The sequence below is a fragment of the Haliotis rubra genome, unplaced genomic scaffold, assembly GCF_003918875.1.
Source record: "Haliotis rubra isolate DU_JTF1 unplaced genomic scaffold, ASM391887v1 Scf1277, whole genome shotgun sequence".
NCBI lineage: Eukaryota > Metazoa > Mollusca > Gastropoda > Lepetellida > Haliotidae > Haliotis > Haliotis rubra.
In genome coordinates this window covers 137-22461 of record NW_025765200.1, presented here as the reverse complement: position 1 = coordinate 22461, position 22325 = coordinate 137, and the positions used below count along the sequence as shown (strand labels likewise).

The window sequence follows — 22325 nt, the reverse complement described above, 5'->3', positions numbered from 1 at the left end:
TGTGTTCATTACCAAGAAATGCAACTGTAGCCGATCCATTCTCAATAAACTTGACGTAAATAGCAAGTTTTTTTTCAACAGTTATGTCACATGTTTCATCAAGCATGACACCAAAGTAATCACTGGAATTAATTTTCCTGATCAAATCCTCCTCCAAAACTGTTTCAATGCACTGCTCAAACTCCATGATCACTTGTGGTTTCTGGTAGAAGTTGTCACATTTGACCCCATTTAATATTTGTAATTCCATGAAATCACCAAAAACATCTGAGGGAATATCACGTTTAGCCATCATATAGACAGTTCTAAGCTGCTTCACGTAAGTTTGTAATCTCTCAGTTGACTCAGCGGTTGATTGTGAAATGGCATTCTTTCTCGCGATCTCTAACTGTGATTTTAACCGCAGTTTCAGCACACTGTCGGTATGAGACTTCGATTGTTGATGCCGAGTGAGAGTAGAATTTTGAAGATTGAAACAGCCTTCATCATGTGTGAAAGGATTACTGGCTTTTGCCCTGTTACAAAGTTCGCATTTCATTCCACCATCTTTAGATTTTATAAGCCATGAATACTTCACCAGCCAATCGTCATGGAAATTTCGTTTCCTAACCTTTTTCGTGGAGAACTAGGTTCAGCTGATTTATTTGGTTCATCAGATTGATCAGTGGAATCAGGTTGTTCAGTAGGATCATTTGATTTTGATTTGGTGACGTCCCCATCCCTGGACGAGGAACGGAAAAACACCCCTAAACTGCTCTGTTTCATGATTTTGACAGCTAGGCGGATGTTGATTTATTCTGCGCATGACAAAGCAGGTTGTTAGGTTTACTGAAATAATCGGAAATATCTGCCAATGAGATTGCTTGTAGTTTCACGAAATGTACCGAGATAGGTTGACCTATAATCTATCATCCAATGAAAATGTAATACCATACTACGTCACGTTTTTGAATAAATTAACTCTCGCTGTTGGCGCGAAACTAGGTTACGAGTAGTTTGGGCGTGTCGTGAAATTCTTTTGGAAAGGGAGCTCACTCTACTTCAGTTTCGTTTTCAAGTGTCAGTCAAGTTTAGCTGGCAAGTTAGGTTAGTCGAACGAATGCATGCTTTATTTCCACCTTACAGTTATATCCATTAGAATTATTACTGATTTTGCTTGCGTCCAAGAGGACGCAGGATGTTTTATTTTCGCGTACATCTCAAATTTTATTGCGTATTTTACGCAATATTTTGTGTCCGGTAATCCCTGCCCCTGGCTTTAATTTTGAGGCTTAGTCTCTGAGCACTCAGTGCAAGCAAATGTTCATCACTTTCACTATGAGTTTCTAATTTACTGGTTCTGAAACCCTTTGACCCCGTGACAAAGTTGTTGTTTTTCCCATTTCTACCAACAACACGGCCAAAGTTTTTGCATATTTTACAGAATATTAAGTTTTTTGAAGGGTCACATTCAAGCCATGATTCACATTTCTTTGAGGCCAACTCTGAGGTATTCAACGTACATTACTACTTGAACTAGTGCTAGAAGACGCTGTTAGATCGGGTTTCGTTTTCTCATCTTGAGTCGATGATTTATTTTCTTCATCAGTTGTAGAATAATTGTTATCAGATGTTTTATCAGATGGCTTGAAAAAGCTCAGAATAGTTTTCTTTTGAGACATTTTTGTCGTCGGTTGTTTGGTTGTCGTCTGCTTTCAAACAGGCCAGAACATGTTCATAAGGAGATTTCCTGTCATGCGCACTGACATATAAAATGGCAGCGTCCATGGAAAACCGACAGATCGTTACAACGGGATAGAAGTGGGTTTATGAGTATTCAAATATGTATGGTATTATTCAGTTTGGAAAAAATAAAATTGTTTTCAGGATTAAATGACTAATTTATAAAGGTGAGTTATGTTTCCCCGAAACTTAGGCGTGCCATAAAGTCACCAAGAATTTTTTTATCCGTGCCATTTCAATATTTACCGTGTCATGACACGCTAATGTATGGGGTATTTTGAACCCTGAAGTAGGAACGGTGTAGTTTTTAGCCAATCGAAAAATATTGACGCATATTGTTGCATGGCAACGCAAGTGATTCCTACTGTCGGGGTTTCCTCATGTGTCAAATCATGTTTCGCAAAAGAAACTTGACAAGTATTTATCCGAAATAGATTTTCATTTGCATGTTACGCACGGAAATTAAATGTTAGACGTACAAAGGTATTTATGTGCGTACCTGATATCCTTGAAATCTTATATTTTGTCGTACTTAATTGATTTTGAGGCATACACTATGCCTGTACGCCCCTTATCTGTAGCCCTGTCCTTATTATGATCCAATACGCATGTGCCAAAGAATTCAATATCAACATTGATGTGTTCAATAAGATAAATATGTTGTTCACTGGGCCCATAGGTTGATGTACTTTCTATGTTTGTTTATGTTTCCTGAGCCCTTACACAATTGCAGAAAAGTTCTTTTTGCCGTTTACATTTGGCATAGGTCCTTTGAAAAGGGTCATGTTCACAAAATATTCATATATGTCTCATTTCATACTAAAATTCATATTTTTCCTTATCCTGACTCATGCTTATTGCTTGTCCTCTTCTTCTTGCGAACATAGTGGAACACGTGTATCTCCCAATTGAAGTTCCCTTCAATAAAAAATCACTAATTAGTACTCACCACGAGTTACCTCCCTTCTACAAGGGCGGGAACGAGGGCGCCACCTGAACCCATGTGCCTCACTCTCTCCTACTTCGCCCAGTGAGCTGGACGCGAGAGCACCTGTGTCTCCCGACACACTATATCCTTTATTTATATTTAGTTTAGTACCTCTTATATTCATTTATAGAGGTGTTACTAGTATCCATATTCAATTTGCATTGATTATTAGTCGTGTTTCTGCTGTTTTATTCACGGTTCGCCGTGTTTGTTCAGCAGTTTACGTTAATGAGAATCTGCACAGGTTGTAAACTACGTTATTCAGCTACCGATCCACATTTAAAATGCTCTAGTTGCATTACTCCATGTTCTATTGTTTCTCGTTGTAAATTATGTATTAATTTACCAATTTCTGCCTTAGATAAATATCTATGTTCCGTTTTGAGACTGAAGGCAGATAAATTTGCAAACAATCTTCAGTCATGGCTAATAGATCGGAAGCTAATATACCCTGTCAACTGTTGACCGACGACCCCGCCACCGGCTGGTGGCCTGCCTGAGTTTCCCTCGGGGGATAAGCGTGGGACGCAGTCCGCTATGTCCAAGAAGCGACCTGCATCTCAAGACATTACGTCTTCTCAGTCTAAGACTAAGAAAGCATCCACATCATCTCAACGTACGCTTCAAACCCCCAGGTCCACAGCTTCGTCAAAAGGGAAATCTACAAAAGCTACAAATAATTTTGCCTCCGATATTCTACCTGTCTCAGAATTATGTTTATATGATGACGACATTCCGATTATCATTCCAGATGTACGTCATAAGAAACGTCCAGTATCTGCTACCGTCACCACAGCGCAGATCAATACGCAACCAGAGATGCCTACGCTGACGACAGAGAGGCAACCCTCAACGTCAGCGCAGACCGTCCCAGACGACCTGGTCAACCAAATCATTAGACTGATGGAGGACCGTTACGGTTTACAGAGGCCCCAGAGCCCAACCCATAATAAGTCATACAGTCATTCGCGAAGGAGCTAGAGCCTCACCAGTTGCGAGGGACATCGCGGAGAAGGAGCGCTTCGCCGAGCCCACACCCTGTTGAACACAGAGGTCGTTCGCGAAGCAAGCGCTCATATGTCGATACGGACACTGACTCGATACATTCGCGAAGGTTGCGAAGGCTAAGTGGCTCCAAATCTACCTCACCCAGAAGATATAGAAGAGCTTCACGAAGTCCCCAGCGTTCGCCGAGGATGTCTCCTCCAAGGTCTCCTTACACTAGCCACTCGTCAGTCCGTTCACCACAGTCCTCTCATAGATCTTCCTATAGATCTAGGACTCCGACATGTGACCCAACGTCAGAAGAGGAGGAAGGTATCATTTTCTCAGATGCTGAGATTAGATACTGGATGGTGAATGAGTTACAACTTGCTTCCCCATCGAATAACGAGAATTCAACTCAGACTTACCTCATGAAGGATGATGATGTAGACAATATCACCTTACCTCCTATTGACCTGATTGCAGCGGTATCAGCTAATCTGGATACAGCCTGCTCCAAATCTTCAAATGCCCAAACTACACATTTCCCGGTCTTCAATGCCAAGAAATTTGCTGGACACAACATGGACCCCATTTTCAAGGCCCTGGATATTGATGACAACTTTAAATTAATCAGTGATGCCAAGTCCAGAAGTTGCAGAGTAGACGATCGCAAATTGGCCCAATTAGATACCATCTCCAGGAGAATGTTCTTTGGATTAAATAGATCTAGAACTATTAATGAGACTCTCATCACCAAGTTCAAGAATTCTACAGAGGAGGAAGATAGAATGATCTACTCAGCTCTACTCATGCAGAAAAGAGACCACCAATTTCTTACAGAGCACCTGTCAGCGCGCTTACTGAAACTACTACCATGGTTCGTCGGCAAGGCTTACTAGCCTCCTGCTCTTGGGATAAGCAATTCACAGAATCTCTATACACAGCTCCATGGTCATCGCCCTTACTGTTTGGTGGCAACATAGACAAGGTCTCCAAAGAAGTATCTAAAGACTCAAGAGAGGTACTTATGATCAGATCCATGGATACCTTAGCGAACGTCATTAAACAGTCAGCACAGAGATACTCGGGCAAGTCTAAGTTTTCGGGGCTACAGAAAGCACGGGACAAGAAATTAGCTGCAGCTAAAGATCCCAAGGATTCTTTTCGTCGCCCATACAGCAAATTTAGGGGAGGATCAGCTAGAGGCAGATCATCCAGAGGTGCCCGTGGATTTAGACGATGAAATTCAGGTTCGGAACGACTGGAGTCTTCCACCCCCAGCCGTTCCAGTACAACCTTCTCAAGTGGGTGGACGCCTTCAGCTACACTGGGAAAACTGGGGAATACTACAAGATCCTTATGTATCCAACATCCTACAGCACGGATACTTAATACAACTCAAGGCCAAGCCTCCGTTAACAGTCACCCCTCCAGGGTTCAACGTTCAACCGGCACAACTACCTATGTTAAGAGAAACAGTAGCTTCTCTGCTAAACAAACAGGCCTTAGAAGTTCTGAATCAACGAAACATCGTACCAGGTTTCTACTCCCCAGTTTTCCTAGTGCCGAAGAAAAATTCCAAGGAGAAGTTTCGTCTCATATACAACATGAGCATCTTCAACAGAGAATATCTATGCAAACCACCAACGTTTCGCATGATACACTTACCGCAACTTCGGGCATTTAATTCGTCCCAAAGATTACATGGCCAGCATAGATTTGCAAGACGCATATCTACACATTCCGATTCATCCCAACTCAAGGAAATATCTAAGATTTATCCTAGACGGGAAACATTATCAATGGAAGGTTCTTCCCTTCGGAATCACATCGGCCCCTTGGCCATTCACAAGAGTGACCAAGCCTATTGTCTCATACTTACATCGTCAATGTCTTCGCAGCGCCTTTTACCTAGACGACGGTATACAAGTGGATCCAGATCCACAGCGTCTCAGACTACAGCTGAATTTTATAATCAAGCTACTAACTCAATTAGGATGGTTAGTAAATCTACTCAAGCCGGACCTAGAGCCAACGCAAGATTTGCAATTTCTAGGCACACGATTCTTAACAGCTCAGAATCGCATTGTAGTCCCGGAGGACAGATGAATCAAGATCCAACAACTTTTTCCTCAAGCCCTACTCTCTCCGTTACCACTACGACAGTGGCAGAGCCTATTGGGACTACTCACATCAGCTCAAGACTTGACAGTCAGAGGCAGGCTTCAATTACGTCCGTTACAAGTCCTCATCAATGCTCATCTCGAGGACCCTCTACCATTCAGTCTACCAGATTATGTCAAACCACATCTACTCTGGTGGACCAAGAGATTGAATGTTTGCGCAGGCATCTCCTTAGTAGAGCCGGAATCGAAAACACATCTCTACGTAGACGCGTCACTACAAGGTTGGGGAGCCCACCTTGCCAGCAGGACAGCGTCAGGCCTATGGAGCAATCAAGAGAGCAAATGTCACATAAATCTGCTAGAGATGCAAGCAGTCATAAACGCCATAAGTCACTGGAGCAACCTACTACAGAACGCTCAGTTGATGGTTCACACAGACAATTCAACAGTGGCGTTTTATGTGAACAAACAAGGTTCAACAAGGTCACAGAACCTACTGACTCGATGTTTCAGACTGTTCGATCTAATCGACAATCTAAACATACACGTCAGAGCTTGCCACATTCCAGGAGTAAAGAATGTATTAGCAGACGCTCTCTCTCGGCCACACCACCCTTACCGCTTGGAGGTATCATTTGGAGTGCCTTTTTTTAGTCCCCTTGTAAAGCGCCATTAAGGTCTCAATGGAAGCGCCCTGCTCTCAGCATGGGGTCTCATTTGAAGCGCCCTTTTTCAAAGTGGGGTCTCAATGAAAGCGCCCTTTCCCAGTAGAAACTTGCATTGTTCCAAATATGTAAATTACGCTCCATAAGAAGCGCCCCTGTGGAGTACCCACTGTGGTTCTACCTGGAGCGCCATATAAGGTGCCCTCTCAGTGCTAGCACATGTAGTCCCATTTAAAACGCCCTTTGGGCACTGCATATGTAGTACCACTCAGGGCGCCCCAGACCTTTTTGTGCTACACCATGTAGCGCCGTTCTGAGTGCCCATTGATATCTTGTCCATATCGTGTAGCGCCCTTCCAGGCACCCCTTGAATTAGATTTGAAGTCCCATCTTAAGCACCCATTTGAGTACCCTTAAAGGTGCCTATTAATGTACCATAGGAGGTGCCGATTGGAGTACCATGAAAGGCACCCTATGGAGTACCCATGATCAACCATAAAACTGCAACTGGATGAGAAGTGAAAACCCATTAACCATATGAGCAAATTTAAAATGGATTACACCATGTACATTATCAAAGGACAACAAATTTTATAAAAAGAAAAAATATATATTTATTTTTTTCACAGCTATATAAATCAATAAAATCCGCAATCCAGGTTTATAGAGCAGCTTCGACTTTGTTGAGCTGCTTCTTTTCACGACATCTGAAGGCCGAGAGCTTGTTCCTGAGAACTTTCGTTACTCTCGACCTCAGTGAGTCAGATACACTCATCGTGAATTCTACACAAAAAAAAAGAAAGAAGAAATCAATCACTGACATTATGATCTAAATACACAAACCAATGATATTCATTTTCAATTTAACAAAATTAAAGGTAACTAGATGAGATGTTTCCGAGGTTTCACATTGTCCCCAATGCATTCTTCCTTAAAATCCTCCATCGTCATGCAAGTCAAAACAAAAAAAATTAAGGAAGTATAAACAATAAACCACACAAATTTTAACATGAAAATGAAGTTGGAAATTAGTTTTTAAATCTACTTAAATTATTCAAGTTTTAACAAATAAAAATGCTGAACGAAACACACCAATTATCCTGTTCACAAGGTAAGGGTTGAGGCAGGGATATTGCCCATCTGATGTCAGGGACTTGTTTGACATATCTTCCTTAGAAAAAAAATATGCCCAACAAGTACCTGGCACAGCTGGAGCCATCCCGCCTCCCTTCTTGACCCAACGAGATTTTGTTGGAGGCCCTCCTCAACTGGTCCTCATATAAATATATATGAGAGTGGGGAAGCAGTTCTTTCATCTGTAAACAAAAAATGACAAGGAATACTTGGGATGGCATGGAAACAAACAATTCAAGGATATTGTGGACAAATGTTATTTCATTCACTGGTGCCAAATGCTTCATGACAACATTCACTTCTGAGAACCTGAGCTACATCTCACAAAATTATCAAAAGGACATTTAATCTAAAAATCTATTAACCCTCAATTCCCTTTCTTTTTTTCCACATCAAGCGGACAATAGAACTATCACACAAAAACAACTCTGGTGTACTTACACTACTGCATCCCTTTGGGTAGTAACCCGGCTTTGGCCTTTCAAAGCAAGATGAAGGAGGTTCACTTGTCGAGGGAGGCATGCTCCTGGCTGATTGCAGAGATTCTTAAATTGAAATTATTTTAGTTTAGGTTTCATTGTTGATTTTAAGTCACACAAACCTCTCCAATCATTTGAAATTTGAAATGAAATAACCTTGATAAAACCTTTCAAAAAAATAAAATATATATTTGAATTCACGATTCATTCATTATACATATCAAACAATATATGAATTTTCTACCAGCCCAATTGTTCCTCCAGTTTCTTATGTGCCTGTTCTTTTTGGCCAATTCATCCTCGAGGAGACGACACTTGGTACATGGATAGTCGTCCTCATCTGTCCTCCTTTTTCTTGACTGTTTCACAGCCATTGTGGGATGTCCCTTGCTGTTTCTGGGAACATCTGTTTTAAGCAAGACAATTTTACCAAAATTAATGAAACATGAACACAAACGGCATGTAGTTCATGTGACATAACTGTTTACAGCACAAATATATGGAATGAGTGCACTCTGTTCAACCTCCAACATCTCCAGTGTAATGGTACATTTAAGATGAAGGATCAATCACCATATACAGCTACAACTCTTACATGTTTATGTACGTCAGGGTAAACAGTTAAGACTCAAAATTGTTTTCGACTTTTTCTTTCAGTTTTACCTGTAACACTAACAAATGAACATCTAATTCCTGGTTCTTATTTACCCTCTAAATTTGTTTCTTCTTCTTCGGCCTCCGTCTCACTAGCTGAAGCGTATTGAGACTCGAGGAGATTGTCCATCTCCTCCAGGACCCTCTGTTTTGACTTTTTCAAGGCCTCGGCCTTCTCAGCCTTCTCCTGACGGGCTTTCAGGAAGGCATCCTTCTTCAGTGTATCACGCACACTTTCTTGAACTGAAAATTATTTATTCATTTGTATTCACAATGATGTCAGTAAAAACCTTTTTTTTAATGTAGATAACAATAATACTATGCCATATATCCTTTTTATTTCATAAAGCATATACTTCAAAAGAAATCTTTTAAAGAATGATGTAAACAAATGTTTACAAAGGTAAACAATAAGTTCAATCTGTTTGGGCGTATTCACTGGTAACAAAACAAGTATCATTTGTGATCTATACTGAAATTTTTCTCATAAAATGCTTATGAATTAGAGATATTTAAATCTACATATATTTCACAATGTCTACATGATTTGTTTTACTGCTGTATTTCATTCATATATTATTTCTATCTACCCAAATTTAAATCATGAAAACATTGTTGAATTTTTCATACCTGAGTATGAATAAAAATACAATCTATGAATATTCACTTGCTTATCTACTTATTTCCCTTCCTAATCTCATTTTAATTTGTATATGAGAGCTTGAGCAGTGTGCTGAACGAGTAAGTTTTGATTTACTTTCTAAGTGAACCTCTTCCTTTTGTCACTGCAAATGAAAAATTCAATAGTATTATCCCTTCCTAATCCTCATTTAAATTTGTGTTTGCATAACAATAATAATTCATTTATATATATAAGCTAGCTACTAGTATCCATCTGACTTGTTGCTCACTGGACACACACTGCACAGGACCACAATAGCACAAATATCCTTTTAATAAAATGAAAAGCGAATCCGAAATCTACAAGATCATTTAGTATTAATGCAAAGTGTAATGGCATTGGCATAATTGTCACGACTGCAAGAATATTGGATAAATCTATAGGAATAATATATATACGCCCACCTGAGCTATGGATGACATCCGCGGGGAACAGTTTTCCTGCAAACTTAGCCTGCACCCGATCACCAGGCTTGTACTCCCAAGCTTCTTTTCTTGGCACACAAATTGTGTTCGTCGATTGGACACTAAATGCCAAAATCCTCCACCCAGAACAACGCAACAAACTTGTAGGAAGACATGTCGTAGTACTAGTAGTAAGATATCGCGGATTTCTATGATAGTAACGGTAGATCCAGTCAAATGTAATCGCCAAAGTTGTAACCGGAAGTTGGAAGGAATGGTGGTTGTATTTATGAAGTATTTTAACAGTTATCTAACAACTAGCCATTTTCAAAGGGCAAAGTTGGAACCAAGTACAACAAAATACTCAAAACTAAAAAGTGTTACGAAGATGCTGATAATTCTAAACTCTTATTACCAAAGTTTCTATAAGATCTTCACATCGCTTTGCTTTGGTACCATAGAATATTATATTAGGAGCGGTGCCTATGACAAAGCAAGGAATTTTGCCTACTTCCGGTAGCAGTGACGGGTTTGGAACGCATGTTTTTATCAACACAAGGCCACGTGGCAAACAGTTTGGTAAATAACAATTTGCATTGGCCCTTTTGCTGTGAATTTAGCACAATTGAGGTGATAAACTGGCAGAAATGACTGAGAGGGCAGAAATGACCAAAAGTAAAAAAAGAAAACAAGGCCCGTATAAGAAACATGAATTTGACGAAACTCTGACTCCTAGAACAACTTTATGGAGAAAAATGAGAGAAAGTGCCGATGAAGCAAGCAAGCAGTCTTCCGTGCAGTCGAACGCCAGTGATGAAACAAATCCCATTCACGGAAGACAACCCGATTGCAACGAAGAGTATGGACACAGCGATAATGGTTTGTAAACTTACGAATTTGTCTCTCTTGTTCCCTATGTATTTTGAAGTAACTTGGTATAGACATAATGATTGCTGGGCACTAAAAGTTGAAGGTTATTGTTTACTTATGCTTTTGGACAGGTGTGGATGAACCAGCGTGTTGTCAGCAGTTTTCTAATTGAATGTAAACAGATGTATTGACACTGACGTTCCAAACTGGGTTTCAGATCTTCGTAAAGATTCCAAACTTGAGAATATATATATTCAATTAGAAACAGACAAATTACAATATATTTTTCTGAAGAATATTATTTTAGTTTAGTCTTGGATATGTACTTATCTCATTGTTAATAATTCACATTAAAAATGTTTTGCAAAATATATTTTTTTTTAGCTCAGAAGAAATGAAACAAATATTTTGCATCATGTTGATGCTATCCATTATATGTAATATTGCATTAAACACAACATCTGTATATTGAGAATGTTATGGCGCCTCATCTTATTGTAGCGCTAACTCACATGTATGATTGGCCCCTTTATCGAAATATACACACTCTCATAATGATTAATTCAAAATGATAATCGAAGGACTTCAAAGAACAAACCATCAATTTTAAAATTGTTTTTACTTGCTTACTTTTTACTACCTTACACTTAAAATATAATTAATTGTACAATAGTTCCAATAAGTTTAATGTAGCAAGTTAAGTTTAGTCAGAAAGTCTTTTATGCATTAAAATTGTGCTTAGAAATTTCATGTTAATTTATTTTATGCTTAGATGAAGCAAAGGACCCAAAGAGCCCTGTATCTGAAGATGATATGCAGGTAGACGATTATGAAAATGAAGATGCAATGAAAGCAGAGGGAAAGTTTGCTGATGACGAAGAAAGCTCATCAGAGATTGAAGAATGTGATGAAGAGCCATGATATTGATGATACAGAGGACAGTAAGTGCAAAACTAAATGCACATTTTTACAGATACATTTTAAAAATTTTAGATTCACATTGAAAGATTCACATGAAAATAAACATGTCAGTATAAGTTGGTTGGTCATGGAATGTTGGAATATGATTTTTGAATAGTCATAATCATTTAAGTTATGTTTTTGTTCACATTTTCAGATTTCCAGAACTTTGCAGAGAAATCATCCCCATTGTACAGTGGAGCTAGAATTACGGAACTAGTCAGTGTGGTTTTGATAATGAGCTTCATAATAAGACATCAGCTGACTGGGGAAGCATTGAAAGATTTATTGGTCTTAATTGAACTTCATTGCATAACTCCAAATTTGTGCAGAACTAGTTTGAAAATGTTCAACAACTTCTTCAAAAGTATGTCATCACCTGTGCAGATGCACTACTTCTGTAGTTTTTGCAACACTTACCATGGGAAAGCAAGTCAGCCAACCTGCCAGAAATGCCAGAAAAATCAACAGTCATCCTTCATATACATTCCAGTCATAGGTCAATTACAGTCACTATTTTCAGGTAAGAGTCGAGATAGGTAACCTGATTTATTCAAGGTTTTGACAGACTTGAAATTAGAGTGCTGCCTTGAAAAGACCCTAATTTCTTATTGAAAAATATGTAAAATGTCTTGAAAAACCTTGAAAATAAATAATCCCTATATTTCAAATAAAACTTCAATAATATTGTATTGCTTTATTAAAATTGATAAGATTGCAATTGCTTTATTTTCCTACATTCATTTCTTAAATTCTTAGGTATATTAGATTCATCAATTCCCTAAGCAAAGTTTTATCAGTAGTTGATATAATAGTCAGTGAACAAACCTGTATGACCATTTTCCTATTGGGAAATGTTTGACAACTGTTGTGTGATAGAAACTTGTACTTATTCAACTTAAAAGACTTTAACTCTTTCAACACCAGTCAACCAGAGGCATTTACTGCCATGACACAGAGTTCCCAGAGACTCTGAGGTCATAGATGAAGCCTATGTTTATGAAGGAAATTTTAAGCTTGTAAAACGTTATTGCTACTACATCCCATACACCATTTAAAAGATCTAATCCTACTGTTGATAAATATGAAGTTTATTTTTATAATATTATTCAAATAATACAACTACAACTTAAATAAAATTTATATTTGAATGAAAATGCAAGCTTACATTTATAACGTCCAGATAAACCATGAAAGAAGCAAAAACTACGGCGATTTTTTCCAATTGTGACATGTCATAAAATGCCCGTGCCTTTTTCTTTTATATTTTCATTTTTACGTAATCAGAAAATTATTATAAAAATATTTCTTAAACAATATGTATGGTCGCCTATTTCCGATATCTGTGGCTTTCCACCGGTAAAATGACATAACAACTGAAAATACCTCCGTTTTCGAAGCTTCGTATATGAATAACATGCTGCCGGCAAATGGATTTGATGTCGGTCATCGTTCAAAAGCTCTGAACATCAACAATATCACTGTACCCTTGCCAAGAGTATTTTCTATCGTTTGTAAGAAGCGATTTTATTGGATAAAGATTGGTTTCTAATGACGCTTTTACGCCACAGTCTGCTATAAGGGTCGTGATTGGTCAAAATGAGACACGTGACCTAAGGCAGCCAATCATATTACAGCAATGGATACCGTCCTCGTAAACGAAAACTTTCCGATTTGGACACAAGTTTTGGATGAAATAATGCTATTCTGAACATATTAAGCAAGAAATAGCTACCTATACGTAAATTATGGAACTTATTGGACGTATCGTGCTAGGTTATGACCTGTGACAAAAATGCTTCATGTATGTATTTTCGCATTAAACATCGTGTCCGAGCGTGAAGATTGAGGCAACAAGAGCTGAGATGTCACTTGTCAGTGACTTGACTTGCATTACATGATCGCACAAAAAGATGGAAATAGTAATTTTATATGTACATTTGACAACTTTTATGAATGCTGTTGTTGATTTTATTCATGAGTTTATTCAATTTATTTAATAATTTCCTCTAAACATCGTTACTTTGCTCTTTGACAATGTTATTGTGGACCCGCTGCCGAAGCATGTGTCCGAGAATCGTTGTCTTCTTTAAAAAACATTGCGAAAAATAGTTTATAATTTTAATTCTGCTGATAATATATGATAAATTGAAATTTAATAAGTGTTTTCAGACATTGTGAAATGTGATAGATTTGATATATGAATCAAAAGTCAGGTAGGTTCCTAAAATTATGTCTCATTTTGACGTGACTACTGCCTGGCCGATTAATCGGCCTCCGGTGTCTGGGGACTCATAACGTTGTGGCCGATTATTCGTTGAATGGGTTAAAAGGCCTTAATTTCTAAGTGACATAGTCTGTATCAGCACAGTTTATTATCAGTTTATTTATTACACATAGATTACTATTTGTGTTGGTCTTTCGTTGTTCTAGTCTTCAAGATATTTTTTAGTGTTACAATTTTTGATTATATAATTCCAGTTACAATATCTAACCTGGCATGTGTCAAGTTCAACAGATAATCTTTCTTACAATAGGTTTAAAGAAGTCAGACTTACTTCATGGAGGAAGGGTTAAGGATAATCCATCAGCAATTGAAGATATCTTTGATGGGAAAACGTACAAAGACATCTTTGAGGATGACTTCTTCAAGGGAACACATAAAGGAAGAAAAGAGAAAGAAATTCACATTTCTCTACAACTCAACACAGATGGAGTAGCTCTTTTCAGATCTTCAAATTACAGTGTTTGGCCCCTGTATTTAACAGTAAATGAACTGAACCCAAAGTTAAGGTAAGCTTTCTCAATTTCATTGTTACTTTTAAGTTTCAACAGATGGAACTGGTGAACCTATGTATTAACATGAGGTCTGTGTATCTGTCTGTCCGGACTCTGGACAGGTTCATTACTCCCTTACTTCGAGTCAGATTCTAATAAAAGTTGGAAGGAAGATGAAGGAACTTATGATGAAGTTGAGGATGACTGATCTTGTGTAATAGCTCTAGGAAATACAAGTTGTGGGGGATGTTGTTCATTGTGTTAAGTGGTTAGTTTTAAGAATTGGTTATTCTAAAAGGAATTTGTCATAATGTTATCATAGATAGACTGAGTTCAGTTTGATTCATTTACCTGCTTATATACTCATATACATCTTCATGCAAACTTGCTGAGTAAAACATTGTAATATTGAAGAAGACCTGTCTCAGATAAATATTTGACAATTTTTTCAGGTACTCCGCTGAATGCAGACTGTTTGCTGGACTCTGGTATGGCATCAACAAACCTACAATGTCAATCTTTCTGCAGCCTCTTGTTGAAGAACTGAAGTCCTTGTATGAAACAGGTTTGTTTGTTATGACTTTGCGTTTAGATTGCTTGATGAATTCAATTTCTCATGCTGGACAGAATTTGATGAACAATAGCAGGTAATTATGTTTGAAATATCAAGCATTTATTACGGATTTTAACAGCAGTATTTACAGTTCTTTCTTTTTTTCACTTAGGTACTGATGTTGTCCTGGAGGGCAGTTCACTTCTTTTGCGAGCAGTTCTTCATAGTGTTGTGTGTGATGCTCCTGCAAGATGCCTAGTTCAAAACTTTGTACAGTTTAATGGATATTTTGGATGTGGAACCTGTTTGTCCAAAGGAAAATCTGTGAAAACTGGAGAACGTGGATCTATGATGTCCTATCCATTTGACATATCAGAAGCTGGTAATCTCACTGGTGTCTCTATACCCAAGACGCATACCCAGTGTCTGACTGATGCAAGGAGAGCAGAAGAAGACGGATCAAGTCGAAAATGGTGTCAAAGGCTTCTCCCCTTTTGTACAAGTTGCCCTTTTTTGATATGATAAGATGTGTTACTGTGGATTATATGCATTGTGTTTCTTCTTGGCGTGCAGAAGAAATTCTTACATCTGTGGACTGACAATGCAAACAAACATGAAAAATTTTTACATTGGAAACTTCACGTCCAATACTTAATGACAGGTTACTTAAGACTCTCTCCGCTGCCAAATCTTATTACAAGAATGCCGAGGTGCATTGAAGATTTGAAGAATTGGAAGGCCTCAGAGTTCAGGTCCTCTCTTTTATTTTATTATGTTTGTTGCTTGTATCAGATTTTACCCGATGAATATTTCTCACATTATCTCCTTTTGGTTGAAAGTATATTTATTCTTTTACAGAGGTCAATTTCGCAAAATGAGCTTTCAAGAGCTAAGGTGCTTATTGCCAAGTTTTGTGCATCAGTTGATTTCTTATATTCAGAAAGGAACATGACATCCCAATATGCATGCACTCCTCCACCTAACTCAGAAAGTTGAAGATCTTGGACCCTTATGGTGTCACTCTTGCTTTTTCTATGAAGATTTAAATGGGGACTTGCGATCGCTGTTTCATGGTACACAGAAAGTAGACACTTCAAATTTCAATGGCTGTAGTAATACATCAGAAGCTACCACGTTTATGTGCCCTTATTCCAAAATTCTCTGAAGCTGAATATATCTATCTCTCCTTTAAGGGAAAACATCTCAGAAAGAACCTCACTTTGATTAAGGATAACATGTTTGCTGTCGACCCAATTAAGCCTTGTAACTTGTCTGTCGAAATACAAAATTTGGTTGAGGAATTTATGAATGCACCAGTAACAAGGTCAGCAGTTTTACCGCTACTGGTGCAATGGTTTTATGTTTCATTCAAAAATGTACAAAATGTAACAAGGAGAAACAGCTACTCAGTTGAGTATATTGGAACTGATCAGAAACGTTACCTTGGTCAGATTCAATATTACCTTGTTTTATTTACTGAGAAGAGTGCTATGTATTGTGCTATAATCAAAAGGTTTATCAAGAAACGTAAGTGTCATTTGCATGTACCAGCTCATTTTGTTGAAGTTGAAACTGGAACCTTGTTTGATCTCATACCTGTTGAGAATATTAAGAATACTGTAAACGTACTTATTTTCGCGGAATTGACAGTTTAGACTACTTCGCGCGGTCAATTATTCGCGCAATCAGTAATTGCCGGAACTGCCAGCTGTCTCTTTGGCCGCCACTAATAGCAGTGAAAACAAACAGAGTGGCTTAACCTGTCAGGCGGCGTTTATTGCTTACTCACAGGAAATCCCTATCTGTGCGATATACTAGTACACAGTAATCCGTTTACTCCCGGAAGAGATGAAAAACACATCAGTCTTATGTTCCGAATTCTGACGATTTGACGAATTAACTTATACTGTATATGAAGCTCTTTGTGATTTCAAACAAGCCGGGTTGTTGTGAATGAGATGATTGAGGTGTTAGTGACTATTCGCTTCATGATGTACTGGTGAATAAAATCTTAATGAATAAATAAAATACTGCTGTATTATTTCTTTCCGAGTTGTTTCACGGTAATCTGTTTTGTATCAAACCATGTCATGTGACCAATTTCCATGGCGGCCACAACACACATTGCTGTTTTCGCTAATTCGGCAATGGGATTTGGCTCATTATTTAATTATGTTTTGGGAAATCCATTACAGCGACAGTTAAGTATGATCAGTCGTCATTTTAAGATTCCCGTTGATTTCTGTCTTCAAACGTGATGTGTTATGGTAACAACTCAGGGGCGAGTGTGGCTAGACTGAATGAATGACAGGTTTATTTGCGGTGTATAAATTTTCGCGCTAAAATGTTTTCCGCGAAAAGCGCGAAAATAAAACCTGCGCGAAATATAATACGTTTACAGTATGTGTGTGTACATGGATCAGGGTAATGTGAAATTTGTAGCACTAATGCCAAATGTAAGAGAAAAAGATTAGATTTTGTTTTCATCCTGTGATAGAAGTTATGATGCATTTTTTGTACATACATGTACATGTATTTATGAAACAAAAGGAGTTTGTTCATTGTAATATTGTAAGACATGTGTATGCATTCTGTTACACTCTGTATTGCCTTCTGTTCTATGTACTTTAGTGTAAATATGTACTTGAATCCTTTCAAATTACTTTATGTAAACATTATTGCTCACACGCCTTCAAGATTTCACAGATTTATTTTGGAAGTAAATTAATATAGATGTTTTTTTTCTATTTCCTCCCTCATTATGTTGAGAATAATAAATGCAGTGACAATAACTTCTGAGTCATTCATCATTTTAGGTTGTTTTACTGTACACTATTTTAGTCTTGTTTCTCAATTTGTGTACAAAATTATTTGAAACAAATGGGTTTGTTTAACTTTATTAGTTTTTAAATGATTACAATAAACTATTAAGATGATTATTATTAACAAATATCTCTGACATAAACAGACTTTGTTTTTTTAAGAGCTGTCATAATTTCTCTGTCATCTTGTTTCTCTTCAAAGTCCAGGAAGTACCAGTAGCAGTGCCCCTCTGATTTGTTATGAGAAAACATATGTTTCTGCAGCGCCCCTCTAAGTACCCAAGACGATTACTGAGTCCATATGGTACCGCTTGAAGAGCCCCCTCACTTTCTCAGTTTTAAACCAAATGTTTCGAAGCGCCCATTGAAGCCCTTATGCTATATGCCATTTGAAATTGTTTCTAGGAGTACCATTTGAAGCGCCCTCTGCTTTTAAGCAGAGTTAAGGAAGTGCCCTTGGAAGCCCCCTTGCTATTTGTTTAAGTCAAGGGAGTACCATTTGGAGCGCCCCACCTTAGTATGCAGTCAATCTGTAGTGCCCTTATAGGTTCCAAATTGGGCGCCCCACCCCAGTTGAAGCCTCATTTTCAGTACCATTTATGGCGCCCAACTACAGTGTAGTGGAAACCTTGAGCGTAAGGGTTTCTGTATATCGCCAGTTCCAGACCCACTAGCATGGGCAAGGATGCACTAAGCATATCGTGGGAGGGACTCAACGCCGCGACGCTTTCCCTACTCCCAGCGTTAATCCCACAAATCTTACAGAAAATCAGTCAGAGGGACGTAGAGCCTCCATCTGATTTTGGTCGGCCCTACTGGCCAGAGAAAAATTGGTTTCCAGATCTCATACAAGAAATCGGAAAACCAATTCTTCAACTCCCTGCGCAGCCAATCTATTGATACATCCGTTACACCAAACAAGTGCACTAAACACCAGAAGCATTCCAACTTCAATGTGGATGGATTGTATCAAGGCATGTCTGAATAAGAGAGGTTATTCTGCCAGAGCTGCTGCGGTCACGCTTTGCACAGCGTAACTCAACTCTAACTTATCACGATGACAAATGGCACAGTTTGTCAATTACGCTGCTAAGAAAGGATTTACAGCCAGATATGCTACACATCCTCAAGTGGCAGATTTCTTATGTTATCTACGTCAAACTAAGAATCTAAAAGGCTCAACCTTGTCCACTTATCTTGCAGCTATAAGTTCTGTCATAACTATGAGAACGGGCGTCAAGTTGACAAAAACACCAGAGTTACTCGCTTTGTTACGAGCGTTCCGATTGGATGATCAGAAACGGAAGTTTCACGCTCCAGCCTGGGATCTAAATATAGTGCTCCAACACCTCACTAGTGAGGCTTATGAACCATTGCTATCTACTTCGTTTGAATCACTGACCCACAAAACCTTGTTCCTGTTAGCATTAGCTACGGCCGCCAGGATGTCAGAGATTCACGCACTGGATTACGAGAGAACACGCTTTGATGATAATCATAACATAGCTCATCAGGTCAACCAGACAGATTATTCCACGTCCCAGCTCTCTCATCCATACTTGGACCGCATGATACGATGGATCTATCACTATGCCCAGTTCGAGCACTGAAAATATATCTCCAACGATCCAAACAGAGCAGAAGGATATTCAAGAGATTATTTATCCCTATATCTATAGCTACGCAGACGGAAGTCTCACGTACTACTATCTCTATCTGGATCAGAACTGTCATACTACGTGCCTACAAGGCTGCAGGACTCGACCCTCCAAGAGCTTCTAATCCTCACGAAATTAGAGCGCTAGCCTCAACTCTCACTCTACATGGGAATTGCACTTTGAATACCATAATGGAGGGATGTTTCTGGAGATCCGATATGGTGTTTGCCAACCACTATCTGAGAGATATCACCACCAAGGACGTCTCGGGTATCCACCATTTCGGTCCCATGGTCCTCGCTCAACAGTTGACAGTTCCAACGGAGAAGATAAGTCTATCTTACAGATTTTATACTTATCTGATAACAGTACTAATAGCTACATGCTATCTATATATTTTGCTTAAGTTTAATTTATTATGTTATGTTCACTACTATGGTTTTTATATCATACTATAATAAGCTTACAACTCCTAGGAGTTTTGCTATTATATATATGTTCAGCTTAAGTTTCATCAATCCTTAAGCTCAGTCATATGGTCATATTCATAAATGTATTAGCTAACAAACTCTAAAGAGTTGGTTACTATTATACAGCTTAAGTTATAATTATATCTTAAGCACAGTACTATTATAACTTAAATATATGCATATCTTAAGCTTAATACTTTGGTTCATTATAAAAGTATTCACTATAAACTCACAGAAGTTTATACTATCACATTAATAGCTTCAGCTTACATTAATGTTGTATATACTTTTATCATATTCAGTAAATTGTAATAACCTTTATATGGCAGCTGATAAGTTAACAACAGGAATTCATCAGTTCAGTGCCTTTATGAAGTTCCCATAGGGTTATTACAATCATCACAGTTCAAATCACTAATTATTAAAATCCAAAGTATATATAATCCCACCTCCTTTTCCGTCGGATTCTACAAGCAATAAGCATGAGTCAGGATAAGGAAAAATATGAAATTTTTAGAGTAAAATTGATATTTTATACTTATCCTGACTCATGAGGTAAGCTCTCCTGTCCTGTCCTCCCACTTTAACACTTTGTATTTCTTCGGAAAAATAAAGTGTCGGGCTCAAAACAAAAAAAGGAGAGAGTGAGGCACATGGGTTCAGGTGGCCCTCATTCCTCGCTTGTGGAAGGGGAGGTAACTTCGTGGTGAGTACTAATTAGTGATTTTTATTGAAGGAAACTTCAATTGGGAGATACACGCAGTTCCACTATGTTCAAGCAAGAAGAAGAGGACAAGCAATAAGCATGAGTCAGGATAAGTATAAAATATTAATTTTACTCTAAAAATTTTATTTTTCATCTGCAAAGACTACTTTTTCTTTGGTCAGGTTTACCAGTCATCAAACCTGACTTCATGCGAGGACCCAAAGGAAAGAAGAAGCGGGTAAAGAAAGTTGTTGAGGACTCTGACAGTGATGAGGAATGGATACCAGCATCAATGGAGGAAAAGTAATTCTCAAGTAGGAAAGTAGTTCAGAGAAAAGAGAAATATCAGGGTTCAAAATTAATATCAGTATGCTACTTAGAGACTAGTGAAATTTAGAAATGCTTCAGGACTAGTAACATAAATTCAGTATTTCAAAATAACTAATGGCTTAATGCTTAAAGTTCCCTTGGAATTTTCTGAAAGTGTCTTAGATCAGACTAGTAAGGGAATTTTTGTCCCATCTAAATAATTAAAATTGTCTCAAAGTTTAAAAAAAAGAGAGATGGTATATTTTAGCGATGATTCAAATAAAGTAATACTTGCAAGTCGAAGCTTGTGAGAATACAGGAACCAGTTTTACATTCGCATTCACTCGTCAAGTCACTCCAACTCAGATGTGTATTTCCAACAATGATACCAATATGATATTGGTCCGAGGATTACAAAATATAAAGTACATTCTGAGTGCTGATGCATCACTAAGATGAGTTTGTGTGATAAGTTTGTTTTGTTACAGTCTTATTCCGGTTGAGACTTTCATTCTATAAGTACATCTTAATCAGAACCCATTGATGAATAAAAGTTAGTTTGATAGCAATTTCAGATGGATAATTTCATTACCTGAATTTATCTTGTTCAGAAACCCATAATGTTTTGAATCAATGCTAAGGATAAGTTTGTTCTATAGTAATTTCAGATGTATAATTTCATTCTCTAAATACATCTTGTTCAGAAACCCAATGATTAATGTTTTTAATCATAAGTCACATATTTTGTTTTAGTGATCTTACCCATGAATTGATAAGTTTGTCTTTTGGTAGTTCAATTGAAGACTATACAGTGAATTTGTTGAGTTTTTTTAAATAAAAAATTGACCACACTTTTGAGTACCTTATAGTAGAACTATAACGATGCACCGAACTATCAATGAATTGCAATTGTTGAGTTACCTTCTGTCACGTACTCATGCACGCACTCACACACACAAACACACACAAATAATTTTCTTGTTTTGCACTGAATTGGCATAAAGTGCTCTTACTGACAAAACCTGCAAAAAAAATAACATGAATAATGATTTTAAGGAAAAATCTTTCAATGCTTCACCACAAGGCATTGTCACAACATGGCATGGTATCCTTGAAGACATTCTTAAGTCTGGGATTCAAGTTAATTGTCAGTTATCAAAAGAGACTGAAACTACTTCAACTTATGTTTATTTCATATAAACTATACATTCATTTGGGATGTAAATGAGACAATTCAAGGCGAGAAACATTATTGCAATAGTATGTTGCAATCGACTATCGCTGTCACATTAGTATGTTGCAATAGACTATCGCTATCACAATAGTATGTTGCAATAGACTGTCGCTATCACAATAGT

The 22325-nt window shown here is 37.9% G+C and overlaps 1 protein-coding gene and 1 long non-coding RNA gene across 2 annotated transcripts in view; one reads left to right on the top strand and one right to left on the bottom strand.

Moving 5' to 3' along the window:
* LOC124266733 (protein SSXA1-like) overlaps nt 1-20961 on the top strand; it is a gene marked incomplete at its 3' end in the record, with an annotated part of 37448 nt that extends 16487 nt beyond the window's left edge. Inside the window, exon 4 of the mRNA XM_046701522.1 lies at nt 20841-20961. Coding sequence (XP_046557478.1) covers nt 20841-20961 — 121 coding nt within the window. The remainder of the gene's footprint in view (nt 1-20840) is intronic.
* On the bottom strand, nt 7150-8280 carry LOC124266724. Its single transcript, XR_006895829.1, has 3 exons — nt 8064-8280; nt 7689-7804; nt 7150-7271 (listed from the first exon to the last, which is right to left on the bottom strand). It is a non-coding gene; the product is annotated as an uncharacterized LOC124266724 (long non-coding RNA).
* Nucleotides 20962-22325: the final 1364 nt, after the last annotated feature.